The sequence below is a fragment of the Falco naumanni genome, chromosome 2, assembly GCF_017639655.2.
Source record: "Falco naumanni isolate bFalNau1 chromosome 2, bFalNau1.pat, whole genome shotgun sequence".
Classification (NCBI taxonomy): domain Eukaryota; kingdom Metazoa; phylum Chordata; class Aves; order Falconiformes; family Falconidae; genus Falco; species Falco naumanni.
The window spans coordinates 4,672,685-4,686,943 of NC_054055.1; the positions used below are offsets into that span (position 1 = coordinate 4,672,685).

At 43.3% G+C, this 14,259-nt stretch overlaps 1 protein-coding gene across 2 annotated transcripts; it reads right to left on the reverse strand.

The window, feature by feature from the left end:
* Positions 1-345: 345 nt before the first annotated feature.
* LRRC32 (leucine rich repeat containing 32) lies at positions 346-13,958 on the reverse strand. 2 transcript variants are annotated; one of them, XM_040584350.1, is made up of 3 exons: positions 13,373-13,958; positions 9,006-9,096; positions 346-4,446 (listed from the first exon to the last, which is right to left on the reverse strand). In XM_040584350.1, the coding sequence occupies exons 1-3, from the start codon at positions 13,393-13,395 to the stop codon at positions 2,506-2,508; spliced, it is 2,055 nt and encodes a 684-aa protein (XP_040440284.1). In that variant the 5' UTR covers positions 13,396-13,958; the 3' UTR covers positions 346-2,505. The 2 variants fall into 2 exon arrangements, with proteins under 2 accessions (XP_040440284.1, XP_040440283.1); XM_040584349.1 differs by having other exon boundaries at positions 347-4,446; positions 9,006-9,099; positions 13,373-13,957.
* Between the last annotated feature and the right edge of the window lie 301 nt (positions 13,959-14,259).

Sequence of the window (14,259 nt, forward strand, 5' to 3'; positions counted from 1 at the left end):
CCTATCCAGAATAATAGTTGGCTGGAGAGGGCTCGTGTCACTTCTTGGTTGCTTATGCTGCTAACGGAGAAATCTAAATGAGCCATGCTGTGTTTTACTCCTGAGGCTTATTCCTCGAGAAAGCTGTTTCTGCTCCCAGGGAAGTTAATGGAAGTCTAATTAGTCCCAGATGTTTAGTAATAACAAGCACTTCCTTTTTGTAGAGCCAAACAAAAGCAGTATTAATACTGTTAATTAAATAGGTTTGGCTCTGTCATCAGGTTATTAACTAATTCCAGGCATGGCAGCCAAGCTAATATTGGCTCTCAGAAGAAGATATAATCTTGCCATGCTTGACACAAAAGGCATGAACTCGGTGTGCGGCTAAATTAGCCTGTGTCTGGGTGTACAGCTCAACTTGCTTTCACACTAAAGAAAAAGCCGACAAACTTCAGCATCAGGCTTCCAGCTAATCCCTGGGATTTCTGCTTGTGCATCCTTTCGCGTACAAGAATAAGGGCTAGACCCAACGAGTTTAGTTGGCTCTTGGAGGCATTAGATCAGACCCTATTGCTGCTGACGGTTTGTGCAAATGCTTGCCTACGCCTTGAGTAGATCTCCTTGTTCTCCATTGGTTGTAGTCTAAGATATGGAGCAGGCATCCCTTCTTCAGGACCAGAGGCTAAAGGTCTAACGTGAGATCTGCACACCGTAGAAAAATAGGAAGACATAGCTTTTCATCTGTGGAGCATTCCAAGCTGGTGCTTTAATATATTCACAACCCTGTGCTTTTTATAAAATTCAAAGGTGTTTTTATTGTACAAAATTCCACGATGAAAACTACCAGCCAGTTCCTTACATAACTGCTTTAAAAATAGAATTATACACCTTTTTGTAGTGTGTTAATTTGGACATTCACTAGCTGGAATAAACAGAAATGAAGCAGCAATTTGTCTCTGAGTTATTTACCCGGACAGGTTTTGGTCTGACCTCTATTTGCCTTATGTGCCTTAACGTACAGTTCCTGGCTTTAACAGAACACCTGATATAGCTCCTTTTGAAGCCGTTGAACCCTGTTAGTAGGTCAGGCTCCCACTTTTGGTGAGCTTTTTTTCAAAAGGGTGACTTTGCCATGTCAAAGTACGGGACATACGTCAGTGTCAGCTTTTAGCAGCGCAACAGCGTGGCCATGTTGAACCCATCACAGAATGAGGTCCTACATAACTTTTTTTGCAGCCAATCCTCTAGACCATAACATCTTTTTAAGGAAAAATAGTGGACATCTGATCTGAATAATGGCCCAGGACTAGTTTCCCTGTGTAGTGTTTTGCACCACTATCCTTAAAAAACCTTTTTGCTGTCTAACCTCCTGTGACCTTTAAAAACAGATATATTGTTCTTTTGCATTGAAACGTAACTGTATGCAGTGAACTCCCAACAGTTTTCCTTAGAAATACAAACATTTCAGTCCAATGTTAGCTGGCTGAAATTCATTCTCCAAGATTTTTCTTTTAAAAATCATTCACCCCAGAGATGAATTTCTTCACATTAAACCCAGTTAAATATGTATTGCACGTGAGGGGCAAATTTCTCCTCTTTGAGTTGAACTGTGGACCTGTAACCTTCTGAGCAGATCTGGGTAAGGTATAGTGCAGCTGTTTCATGCCTGAGATTTCTCTTACATCCCTCGTGGGTACTAAGTGCCAAGACTAGTTGACCTCATCTACCTCTCATGTCTTGCCACCGTGGCTGGAGCAAGACACTGCGAGCAAAGGAAGGTATCCAAAGAGGTTCCTACCACCAAGGAACCCATTTGGTTCCTATCGTCAGCTGTGGATTTTCTAAAAGGTAGCATTGAGACACAAACTGTAATTTTCTTTTTTAGCTAAATCCTCATTGTTTTGGAACTCATGGGAGATTTGCAACCAACTTCAAGGAGTGAAAGATTGTATTTTGGCCTGCCTTGGCATAGTTTTTTAGGATTTCAGTTTAAGAAGGGTTAGGAGCTAACCAGTTAGGAAAAAGCAAAGCTCAGACCAAATCGAAATATCTCATGGGGGTACATAACTTTGAGAAGGGCTTTCCTACTAAGTTGATGTCATCAATGACTGTCATAAAAAGGTGAATCGGTTGCAATGCTCAGTTTACATAAAGTCTTTCTGTGAAGGTGACATCACAAAATATCTTTGAGCTTAGTGAAAGGTCTCAAGACCTTAGAGGCTGTTTTCTTTTGATCTGGTTTAAATCACACATCCTTTGAAACAACAGCAGGACTTTACAGTGGCCTCTTCTACCATGGTATAAACGTTTTAAGCAGATCTGCTTGTGAATGAAGCAAGTGCAAAACATGGCAAATTCTCCTTCCAGTCCCTGCAACCCAGAGCAGCATACTGGTGCAGTTCAGGGGCACTTTGAAACTGCCTTAACGTCCACAGTTAAAAATCAAAGATGAGAATTTTACCCTTCATTTCTACACACTGGCAGTGTAGCACCTGATTTCTTCGGTTTTCAAGGCATTTTGTGTTCCTATGCTTTAAACTGATGGCTAAAGTTTTGCCTGCGGAAGCAAAAGAATGAACCCACGCCAATGATGATCACAGATAAAACCAACACAAATGTTAATATAATAAGGAAATTGATTTTCTTCAGATCCTCTTTTTCACAGTCTTCTGGTCTAATGTTCCCAATGTGCATCTCTCCCTGGTACCTGAAGTTCTGAGTGTGCTGGCACGTTAAGTGCTCCACATTGGGGATCTGGACATTTTTGTTCTGGATCATTGATGAAAGCCAGATGTTTCCACAGCAGCTGAGTGGATTCCCAGTGAGATACAAGTTTTTAAGTGAGTTTTCTAATGCTAAAATATTGCTGTTCTGTAATGTACTAAACCTATTGTTCCGTAGGTCCAGAACTTCCAGTGGAGAGTCACTACCCCACTTTGGCAGCCAGTTCAGCTGATTTTCAGAGAGGTTTAAATGTTTAAGGTGACTAAAACAAGGCAAGTCAATATTTAAATCTGTCAGGCTATTGCCATGTAAGTACAAATATTCCAGAGACTTTTCCAGTCCTGATAATGCTTTAACTTCTATTTTCAGTCCAGGGTTTATGGAGAGGTCCAAGACAACCAGAGAAGTCTTGTAGAAGGTGTACGCTGGTAGGATGTTCAGCATGTTGTCGGCTAGGTACAAGTACTGAAGACTGGGAGAATCAACAAATGATACACAACCGCTTTGCTCTCCAGCAAGTCTTTGCTTAGCTAATCCTGAGTACATGCTGCAAAGGCTGATATTATTGCTCTGTAGATTAAGCAGTTTGAGGCTAGGAAGACTTGAGAAGATATTAAATTGCAGGGTCTGAAGATGGTTGCTTTGAATATAGAGCTCCTTCAAATTTGACAAAGTGCCAGCATCTAGGAGAAGGTTCTGCAAAGCATTATAGCTCAAGTCAAGGACAGTTAGGGAGGTCAATGCACTGTCATAAGTTACTGAAAATGCCTGAAGACAGTTTTTACTGAGATTAAGGGTGTGAAGGGACAACATTGATTCAAAGAACTCATCCGGAATGGATTTGATTTCATTATAACTTAAGTCTAAATATACAAGGTGGGATAAATAAAGAGAACTTTTGTTTCTGCTTTGCTTCTGATCAAGAAGATGAAAAGAAGCATCTAGCCATTCATTTTCCATATAGTCCATTTGATTATGAGAGGATTCAGCAGTAAACTGGATTAAATTCTTTGATAAATTCAGAGTTACCAACTTGTTTACCTGGGGGAAGACTGGGAACTGAAACAGTTTGTTTTCACTCAGATCCAAACATCTTAAGCTATATTCATCATCTGACTTCGTGGTGTGGAAGGTCTCAATGCTATTCCTGCTAAGGTCAAGTATCTCCAGCTGCCTGAGGTTGAAATCAGAGATGCAAGTAATGGAATTCATGGAGAGATTGAGTTTGGAAAGGTTCACTAGAGTCTCAAAAGCACCTTCTTCTATTTCCATTATGATATTACTCTGAAGATCTATCTCCACAAGGTTGGGAGATCCCTGAAACATCTTGTGTGATATCATTATAATACTGTTGTCTGCCAAGGAAAGATACCGCAGTGCTGGAGCTTGTTTAATGAAATACTCAGCCATCCCATTGTACAGACTGTTGTGGGACAAGTCCAGTATTTCCACCTTGGGTAGAAGTCCAATCCCCTCTGTCCCATTCTGAGCAAGTTCATATAAGTGATTGTAGGCTAAATTTATTTCCAGCAAACTTGTCATGTGTGCAAAGACTCCAGGCATGATGAAACTTATCTGGTTAGAGCTTAAATCCAGGCACTGGAGGGAAGTGTAAAATGATGACGGCATTTCAGGGATGCTTTGAATCAGATTTCCAGACAGATCTATTTTGTTTATGTTCGGATGGAGCTCATGAGGGATCTGGTGGAGGTCTTTGTTGTGGCAAAATGCCTGCAAGTTGACCTGCCAGAAAGAGAGAGAAAAGGGATTTGTCACTTGACAAATGAAAAACATCTTTGCATGAAATATAAAGAAAATAACATTCAGCATCCAGGCAGATCCTTCTTCTGAAATACTGATCACACTGCTTTCTCTGAGTGTTCAGATGGCAAGAACAACAATTCTAATGCTTCTTTGCAGCTATTAACACTTATTTCATTTTAAAGACATTTCTGACTTACAACAGTAGAGTTTCATCTGCATGAGATACCCACTAAATATTCTCTTTTCTGTACATTTCTCCCGGGCTCATTTTAATAGTCCCAATTGAAAGAGTTTTGCCCTCTTTCCATTGCAATCAAGCACCTTTTCCTCACTTTTGTTCTGATGTTTAATTTTCTCAGCTTCATCACTGTATTAGATTTTGCAAGCTCTACTTGCAATAGTAAATAGTACTTGGAAGGGCTTCACTCGTTGGCAGCATAGGTCCTGAAGCTAGGAGGTGGAGAAACGTATAAGGATTCTATAGTACAAAACCTATGTCTCCTTAGTCACACCCTCAAATATTTGATCATGTCTTCCTTTAGCCTTGGCTTAATTAAGCAATGCATCTTTAACTGAATGAGCCATTCAACAACCGAAACATTTCTGATGCAAATCTCCAAACTCTTCCTGCTTTTACCATCCATGCTTATCCTTTTCCTAAGGCAACAGTTCCATTCTCCTTGTATGGGGAGCACACCTTATGAAACCACCCACACAAGACACCTCTGATACCACATGGAAAGGACAAATTGTGTAAAACCAGATTTTGAGAGGAAGACAGCTGTAATGTGCAGTGAGGGTCATGCATTTTCAGTCCAATTCTCAGCAGCAGGGAAGAGAAAAAAACCCAAGTGTCAAAGTCAAATTAATCTTCTAGATGCATGACTGTTTAATTGATCCTAGGACCCAATCTGTGTCCAGAGCAAAGTTTGGAGTGTGCGTTCATAAGAAACATTGGAAACATGAACATAATCATCCTTGCATAAATGTTAAGCTGTATTTTGTTATTAAGGAAAACATACAGCATCAGGAGGAAGTGGAATGTGAAAGGCTTAGGCAGCATTTAATTCGCTGGAGGAAAACTCTTGTTATGAATGTATTTGGGTGCGTAGGTCATATACTGTTTGTAGAAAGATCAGAAAGACAAGAAAGAAAAAAATCTGTTGAATCTTAACTTCTGTGGAGAAGTAGAATCCAGATTCCATGACGCAAAGCCTTTCAGACATTAAAAAAAAACATTAAAAGTGAAAAATATTAATAACCATCTGTTTCATGTGAACTTTAGGTGAATGAAGTGGCAGGCCTGTTTAGAAATGAGGGAACAGTCAGCATTTTGTGAACCTCTTTTGCATCATGTGTGTTTTGGACACCACACAAAAATGTGCCAGAAAAGTGTAAATGCGCATCCAAACCCTAGATATACACAGGCTGCTCTGCAGTCCTTCCCATGATACATCTTTCCCAAAGATCCAAAGTAAATGGCATATTAAAACCTGAACCCCTTCCTTTTCTCCCTCCAACTCATTCAAATTTTCCCTAGGTAAACAAACTAGAAAAAAGGAGAAGGGAATTTTATGGCTTCTCCCTAACATTATTTCTTGCCTGGAAAGCCACTGTAGAATTGCTTCTTTTGAGCTGAACTGTGCACAGAGTCAGACTTAGCTCCAAATAATAGAGCAGGAAGTCTCTTCTCGCTTGGTTTGTGGAAGACAGAGAAGCTGGAAAGATACAAAAATCCAGAGTGAAAAAGTAGTAGCCCCTTTTCAGCCCAAGGCAGATGCCAGGTTTCTTCCCACGCTTTGAGCCAGATGTCAACAAATGTTGAGCACCCTCCACTCCCTCTGGGCACCCAGCATCTTAGCAAAGTCCTGATCCAATTCCCGTTGATGCCAGTCGGCTGGTTTTCACTGTAGTTGATGGGGGAGAGGTCAGTCCCAGTTCATCAGGTATCTTGCAGGATTTGCCCTTTAATCTGCATCCACTGAACCCTCCCAATGATAAAAGGGACTGATAAAATCTATACCTCCCACTGTCTGCCAGTTGATCCTATAACATTTCCTGTCCCTTTTTAAAAAAACAACTTTCATTCCTTTTCACTGACTATTTTGATCCTCACTGAATTTCTTATCTAGTCTGTTCTGCACCATTTTTTTGTCCCCCCAAGGCTCAAACTGCATGAATTTTATTCTCATCAGCACTAGGAAGAAAAGATGAAGCACATCTCAGTGGGATGGAACAAACAGAATCTGTTTGTGTGCATCTTCCCTCCTCCCATCCCACAACCCAGTGGGTTGGCAGCCTGAGGCTGGAAAAGAGGTTTTTGCCAGTCTCGTGTCCTGTCTTCATCACCTCTGCCGCTGCTGCCACTGGTTTGTTTGAAGTCCATTGGAAAGAAGTACTGCAAGATGGGGAGCAGCTGGTCTTTTCAGGTGCTGGCAAAAAAATGACCCAACAGCTCAAAAGTTGAGCATCATTTGGATTCTGATTCCAGTTCTTCACTGCTTAGCACTGGGTGGAAATTGTCACCCATCTTGGGAAGAGCCCTACAAACAAAGCAGCTGGATCCAAGCCTCCACTTGTTTTCTCCTATATCTCTACTCATGAGAATTTGAACTTAAGAATTTTGGGTGGAGCCACTTGGCACTGACTTCCACTTGCAAGGTGTCCATGCCCATCCTCTAGAAGAGCTGCCCAAGTACCCTTGGTTAGACCACCAAACCTTAGCAATTTGCCCAGGTACCACATATCAGCTGACCTATGATGACCAGTTATCTCTTGTATCACCTCAAAGCAAGGTAAGACATAATTTGCTAAAATCTATTCTATATCTGCTTCTGTTCTATAAAGTGCCTCCTTTGCCAGTTAACATGAATTAGCAGAAATATCTTTCTTTGGGAGGTAAAACATGGACTAGTTGAAGCCCCTCTCCTTGGAAGGCAATGTGAATTAGGAAGAACCTCCTGACATTTAAGCTATGCCTTGTTGTCTCACAAACAGGTAGATGTGGAGTAACTTGTATCATCAGTGCAGCTCACTCCCATGTCAGGGGTTTGGTAGGGACTGTTTACTTCCTAAAACCTCTTTTACAAGACCTTGGTTCAACAACAGGAGCACTAATGGTGTCAGAGAAGGTTTCTGACTCCTGCCTCTTCCATGGTATCTGGGATGAAATTTTACCATGTAAAACAGCAAGGCTGTAACGAAAAACAATCAAGTGAAGTAACCAGGACTCTCAATGGACCCATCAGCTAATCCAGTAGCTCCCTCTTTATTTAAGCTGTGTTTGGATTTACACCCTCCTTCTTCCATTGGACGAAATACCCAGTGAAAGAAGATGATCAACACTGACATTAGTGATGCTGAGCTGTTAATTTATACCAGACGAGCATCCCAGCCCTCGACTGCAATGTGTTTTCTGTTGGGGGCAAATTTATCCCAGCCTAGTTGCATAGAACCTTGGGCTGTTGGCTTGATAGAAGCAGTTTACAGTGGAGTGGTGGAAACAATCATGTGTTTATTTCTAAGCAATCAACCTGATCTGTGACCCATCAAGAAACAGGACAGGACAAATCTGCTTGGATTATTGCGTGTCTCACCCAGCCTTCATGTGACTATGATACATGGGATCCAAGCTGTCATGTTTACAGTGGCTTCATCAGTCTTCAGTTTTCAGCCAATGAACTGAGCTACCCAGCCACCTTCCCAAGATCTTTATATATACTAGGTCTTAATTTCTTTGGAATTCAGGAAGTGCAGCAATACGGCAGGGTGGGCAGGAATGGAATGAGTCCCATAAGGGAGATGTGTACAGCTAGCAAATTATTTTTTTTCCTATTTTGGAAATTCTTGAGGATTTGTGCTGAACAGCTTCAACATTCAGGAAAAAAAAAAAAAAGTATTTTTAAACAGCCTGTTACAGTCAGAAGCACTTGGATAGTGAAGGGGAAAAGTTCAGATGTGAATAACATTTATAATATTGCACCAGGTGCTTGCAAAAAATCAAGGACCAAATTTTGTACTGGAGCAAGAGGCTTTGTCACTTCTATTATCTCCAGCAGAAATCAGGTGTGACTGCCCTGGCAGCAATGTTGTGTTAGGGCAGAGGAGGTCAGTCTCCCTGTTATTACAAAAGGGCTGGTATAGATGTATTTAAAGCACAAAGCACTTAGGTGTAATGTAAAGGAGTTGATTTTCGTCTAAGTTCTTCCTCTGTCTGAGCCACAGAATCCCTGTACAGTCTTGATGAAATCAGGTCAAATGTCCTTTAACCAGCTCCCTCTTATAAAAAAACCCCTGAGATAATGATCCTTCTTTTCCCCTGCCCTTTCATGTGCTGTCACTACGAGGACACAGCCTGAGAACAGCCTGCTGAGCACCCAATAAGCCAGCAAAGCCCACCTCTGCCATCACAGAGAGCCTGTTCCTGGGCCTGGGGAGTTTCCCTTCTCAGGGACCATAGCTATTTATGTAGTGCCTGTAACAAGTGAGGTCCAACCCCATCCAGATCTCAAGGGGCCTGAGCAGGGACACAGCCTTACCATTTCACAGGACATCCCCTTTGTGGGCTGATGGTTAGAGGTCCCTCTGTTCACCACTGCCAGGAAGAAGATGACGTACAGTTTCATGGTTCTGCTGGTAAAAGTAATTATGGTTAGATTTCATAAGTGACACAGTGGTCGATATATGCGAAAGCTGGCACCAGAACATTGTCTAACATGAAGCAGCACGCAAGTAGTACAATAATTTAACCCATCTCTGAGCCTACAGCACTCACAACCTACCTATGTACTTTACATCCCTTTGAGCCTGGTGGGAAAAAGAGAGATTTGTATGAGGACCTGAAAGGAAGGTTCAAGGCATTTCATGGGATGGTCCCAGTGTGATTTCAGCTGCTACTTAGATGATACTCAGGCCACCCAATGAAGTCCAGATGATTAGCTGGGCAGTATGTCTGGCATGATGGAGCAAGATGATCACTGAAGACCAAATTACCATCACTCTCCCCATAAGAGCTTAGGTACTTTAAACTGGGGTGAAGTTTTGGGGTGTCTTATCACAAAATCACATAAATTTTGGGGTTGGAAGGGACCTCTGGAGATCATCTAGACTGACATCCTGCTACAGCAGGCTGTCCTAGAGCAGATTGCACAGAGCCATGTCCAGGAGGGTTTGAATGTCTCCAGAGGAGACCCCACAGCCTCTCTGGGCAGCCTGTCCCAATGCTCCATCACCCTCACAGTAAAGAAGTATTCGGATGGAAGTTCCTGTGTTGCAGTTTGTGCCCGTTGCCCCTTGTCCTGTTGCTGGGCACCACTGAAAAGAGCCTGGCCCCATCCTCCTGACAGTCACCCTTGAGATATTTGTAGGCATTGATAAAATCCCCTCTCTGTCTTCTCTTCTCTAGGCTAAACAGGCCCAGTTCTCTCAGCCTTTCCTCTTAAGTTTCCCTTGCCTCTTCTAAACAGATGGATCCCAACCCTCCCTAACAGGCTATAGTCGAAGAATGTCCCATTGTCATAGAAGCAAAACCCCTCATGATGGCACCAGCTGCAAAGCGAGAAGTTGATGTGCATTATATGTCTACTTCTGGCTGCACCCTTTCCTTTTGCTGGTAAGATGGAAAATCAAATGGTGGGCACCAACATTTTTCATTTGCATCCCCAGGGCTTTATAGTATTCCTTGATTCTGCCCAGGTTCTGCTTTGCGGTGTCATTTGTGCCCATAGGGAAGAGTGGCAGAGGATAGCAGTCCATGCTTTTGACAAGTTGTGGTACCCTCTCCACAATACCTGGGATCTTAGCTCCCAGAAGGCAGCATTCCTCATGTGCTTCCCTGTCAGGCCAGCAGATGGGTGCTTCTGTTCCCCTTAACAGAGAGTTACCCGCTACAAGCACCTGATGTTTCTTTTTGCAGTATCCAAGGTGTGCTGCTGGTACAGTTTCTCCATTCAATCCTGAGCAAAGAGGATGGGTGCTGCACAGAAACAAGCACTGGGAACAGTTTCCATTTCCATCCACAACATTTTCCACTCCTCTCATCCCAGAGTGTCAAAGAGCTCTTATACATCCATCCAGGTTTGTTGAATTTATATAAACAGCTTAAAAAATGGATGGAGAACTTTTTGTCCAAATGTTAGTTTTCCATTTTATACATCCCAGGTATTTTGGGCAGGCTTTTAAATACATTTTAAATACATTCAAAAGCAGATGCCTTACAAAGAGAAAGATATAAAAAGGAATGGGTTTGTGTGAAACAAAGAATTCATCAGAGTTTAACTGTTTGCAAAGCACTCCAGAAAACAGTATAGAAATAACTGCAAAAGGAGCAAAAAACACTGGGAGACCTGTCACTGGGCAATGGGAGAAAAATGCAAACGAAGCCAAGGGAAAACATCTGTCCTTCAAACAGCTTGTTTCTAGATGGACACTAATGAGGTCTCTGTCTCTGGTCACTACTGATGTGAGCTCCAGATATCACTTCGTTATGATAGCCTCTGTTGCAAACATGCCGAATCTGTCTGTATTTGTATGGCTTCTTGCAGGCAGATCTGAGCTGGTCCTGCCCGCATCCAGAGCCAGCGAGGCACACGCTAACTCCCAACTGGAAACCATGCAGCAGTGTGCTTAGCTAGCACTGCTCTCAAGTTTTGCGGGGGCAGGCCTATATCTGGCAAGCTCCAAATGCCCGCCAATCCCATGCACACGTGCTACCAAAATCCTGCATCAACATACCATTACTTAGTGGCTTCAGAATGCACAGAGCATTGGGAGGCTGGAACCAAAAGAGATGGGATCATTCCCAGCTGGTGGACATCCCTCCGCATAGTCACTGTTTGAGGGATGCAGCTGATGGCCATGCTTGCACACAGCAATGGCAATTGCTAAACAGCAATACCAACAGGTTCACTGTGGGAACCTGCCCATCCCTCCACTTCCCAACCAGAGGAGAGAGTTGTGTCCTAGGAAGAGAGAAACTAGGGAGGCTTAGACCACAGCTACTCTGTTTTCATATTGCACATTCCTTCCAGTTCACGGAAAGAATTAGTGATGGATGATGATCTGGGACACCAGGGTGAAAGAGCTTGGAGTTGGTCTTTGGGGCTCAGCAGCAAGATCAGAAGTCTGGTCCTCTCCTCTAAAACAAGACTAAGAGTATTCATTTTCAACCCTTTTAATTAATGTTTGCAAGATATGCCAGAATCATCCTATGGAAGGAGGAGTTGCGATACCACAATCTATAACATCTCTGTTGTTTCCACTCTGTTCCTTATTTCTCAGGCTTAGAGGAGTGGGTGCCTCCTCTAAGGAAAAGAAAATGAGTTTTGTTGTTTGGGTATTAGTTTGCTGGAATTGAGAGGAAAGACAAACATACCGATGATTACAAGGCTTTACTCAGAGCCCTCAAATGGAAATTGTTTCTGTTTAGATCCAATGAATTTAGATGAGGAAGTCTCCATGGATATTACCCACAACAGGGCACCACCCTGATGGACAGCGTGCATCCCGTGTGCTCCGTGATGTCTTCTCTTGTCACACTGCCAGTGCAAAAAATGGTGCCTTTGCTTCTTAAATAATAAACCTGACACAATCCAATGTCTTTATATGCTTTGAAACTTCCTAAATTGTAAGTTTATAAAGCAACTGGGAAATGGGTGTATTTAAACACAAAAATGTGATTTAATGGCTTGCTGTGTAAGACGGATCTTTAGTAATCAAGGGTGCTGTCCCTAGGGGTGTTTCTAAGGTGGCTGTCACACACTGAAGCACTAGGACATAGTGGTCTCTTCCAACATGAGACCTCACAGACTCCATCCAGAGAAGGGTCAGCCGCTCCTCATGGTACAGCACAACCTCCTTGCTCATAGAGATTCCCTTCCCAAGGTGGTTTTCAGTTCTGCTGTCCAGCTGAGGAACTTTTCCTGCCTAGTTTTTCCCTGGACAACCTTTAGACCCTCCTCAGCAACACCTAGAACGATGCAGCACTGTGTCTCCCTCCTCTCTGCTTTCTGGGAAGTTCTCAGGCCTCACCTGCACCACCCCTCCCCCCGCCCCACCCCCCACCCTCCCAGTGCAGAGCTCAGGGCTCAACAGGACCCCCATTGCCCTGGTGTCAGAAAGCATCACTGCTAAGCCCTGCCTGATGGCACTGGCAATGGTGTCTCAAACCACAGCTTACAAAAACAGTCCGGGAGCAGCAGTAGCAGCAACTCGACCCAAAGGAGCTTTTATTGCTGTGAGGCTTTCCCAGAGCTGCAGCAGCTTCATGCTTGGTGCCAGTTTGCTCTCACTGGCAGCTGTGATAAAATATCCCAGCATACCTCAGATCAAGCTCTGAATCCCATTCAGTGTCACAGCTTTCCATCCTGGTACTTCAAAATCACCCAGCCCCAGCCCCAGCTGAAAAATGTAGGTGATTTCAGTGAATAACACTTCCAAGGAGTCTTATGAAGTTGGTCAAATAGTTTAGCATCTAGAAAAAGGATGGTACCCAAAACGTGTCAGCTTACCCTCTTAAGAGACGGGAGGGCAAAGGCAGAGAAGAGCAGTGATTTGTCTCAAGACACATTTGAAATCATGGAATAATCAGAGTTTAAAGCCAGTTTGCCCAGTTCCCACTCCAGAACAGTATTTGCCTCCATCTCTATTGCAATATTAACCCTGAAACCACTTCATAGATGTTGCCTGTAGCTAACAACAGCAGCACCTTCCAAATTTCCCCCGAAGGTAATTTTTGTTACTGCTGAGACAATTAACAGAGACGTTCTCCTGTGCCAAAGAGAGGTTAAATACAAAAGAATACAGAAAACACAAACCAGACTCCCCAGGGTCTGATCCTTTTTCACACAGGACTTTACTAGTAAGTTAGAGCCTTCAGAGTTAAAAAGCGTGAAGATATCACATTTACCTTGTTTCAAGGGTTTCTCGCATCCCCAAACACTGCTTATCATGTCTTTAAAAAGCATATCCAGCTCTTCAAAACCGGTTCAGTCCTGGTACCGACGAAATTGTTCTTCAGCTTCACGTTCACCCATTCAGGATGCCAAGAGGCTCACTCGTAACTTTAGAACAAAGGCATTTTCAGGGAAATAACCTTATTTGGGACAGTGTCTGCTTTAAATTATGTTCCTTGTCTTCCTCCGGACTCCTCTCCAGGCTCTTGCTGGGTCCTAGCCACCGCTGTGCTCTGGACGGAGTCAGCTACTGTGTGACATCCTGGAGCCCTTGCTTGGGGCAGGCGTTGAGAAACAGGGGGAGTTTTGCCAGAGAAACCATCAGGATCAGGCCACGAGTTTGCTCAGGGGAGTAAGTGACTTATCGTTGCTGATGCCATTGTTTAGCTGCCTGCGCGGTGCAAGGCGGAGCGTTTACTTTAGGGTTTTGTGTCTGTGAGTTACATTCCTGGAGGGTTGCAGCCTCCTATCCCTGCACCTAAATCACTCTCTGCATCTTCAGGAAAACGTGGCTTGAGGATTAAAAGTTTAAAATTCACATCTGAGAAAACCCAGAATCTGGAAACCTGTCCTGCAAGAAATAACTCTTTCTCTCTGCTGTGGTCCTACTAATCAGTGTGCTGGCAGGATGGGGGTCCAGTGCCACTACAAGGCACCTGACTTGAAGGGTTTTCATGGCACAAAGCAGGAATTAGGGGCCTTGGTAAAGGCAGAGGAGTCCGAAAACCCGGATGGGCTGCTGCATTTTTAGCAGTAAGTGCATAGTGCTGAATCCATCAGACCTGCTAGGAAAAATTCCCACTGCAGAAGCGGCGCTTTAGATGATTTTACGTTGCCCGAG

Bases quoted from the DNA above. Each gene is read 5' to 3' on its own strand.
- LRRC32 (XM_040584349.1), bottom strand. From the start codon at position 13,395: ATGCGAGAAACCCTTGAAACAAG. The intron at 9,100-13,372 runs GTAAATGTGATA...TACTTTTACCAG, and splicing joins CGAGAAACCCTTGAAACAAG to CAGAACCATGAAACTGTACG. The intron at 4,447-9,005 runs GTAAGGCTGTGT...TCTTTCTGGCAG, and splicing joins AGGGGATGTCCTGTGAAATG to GTCAACTTGCAGGCATTTTG.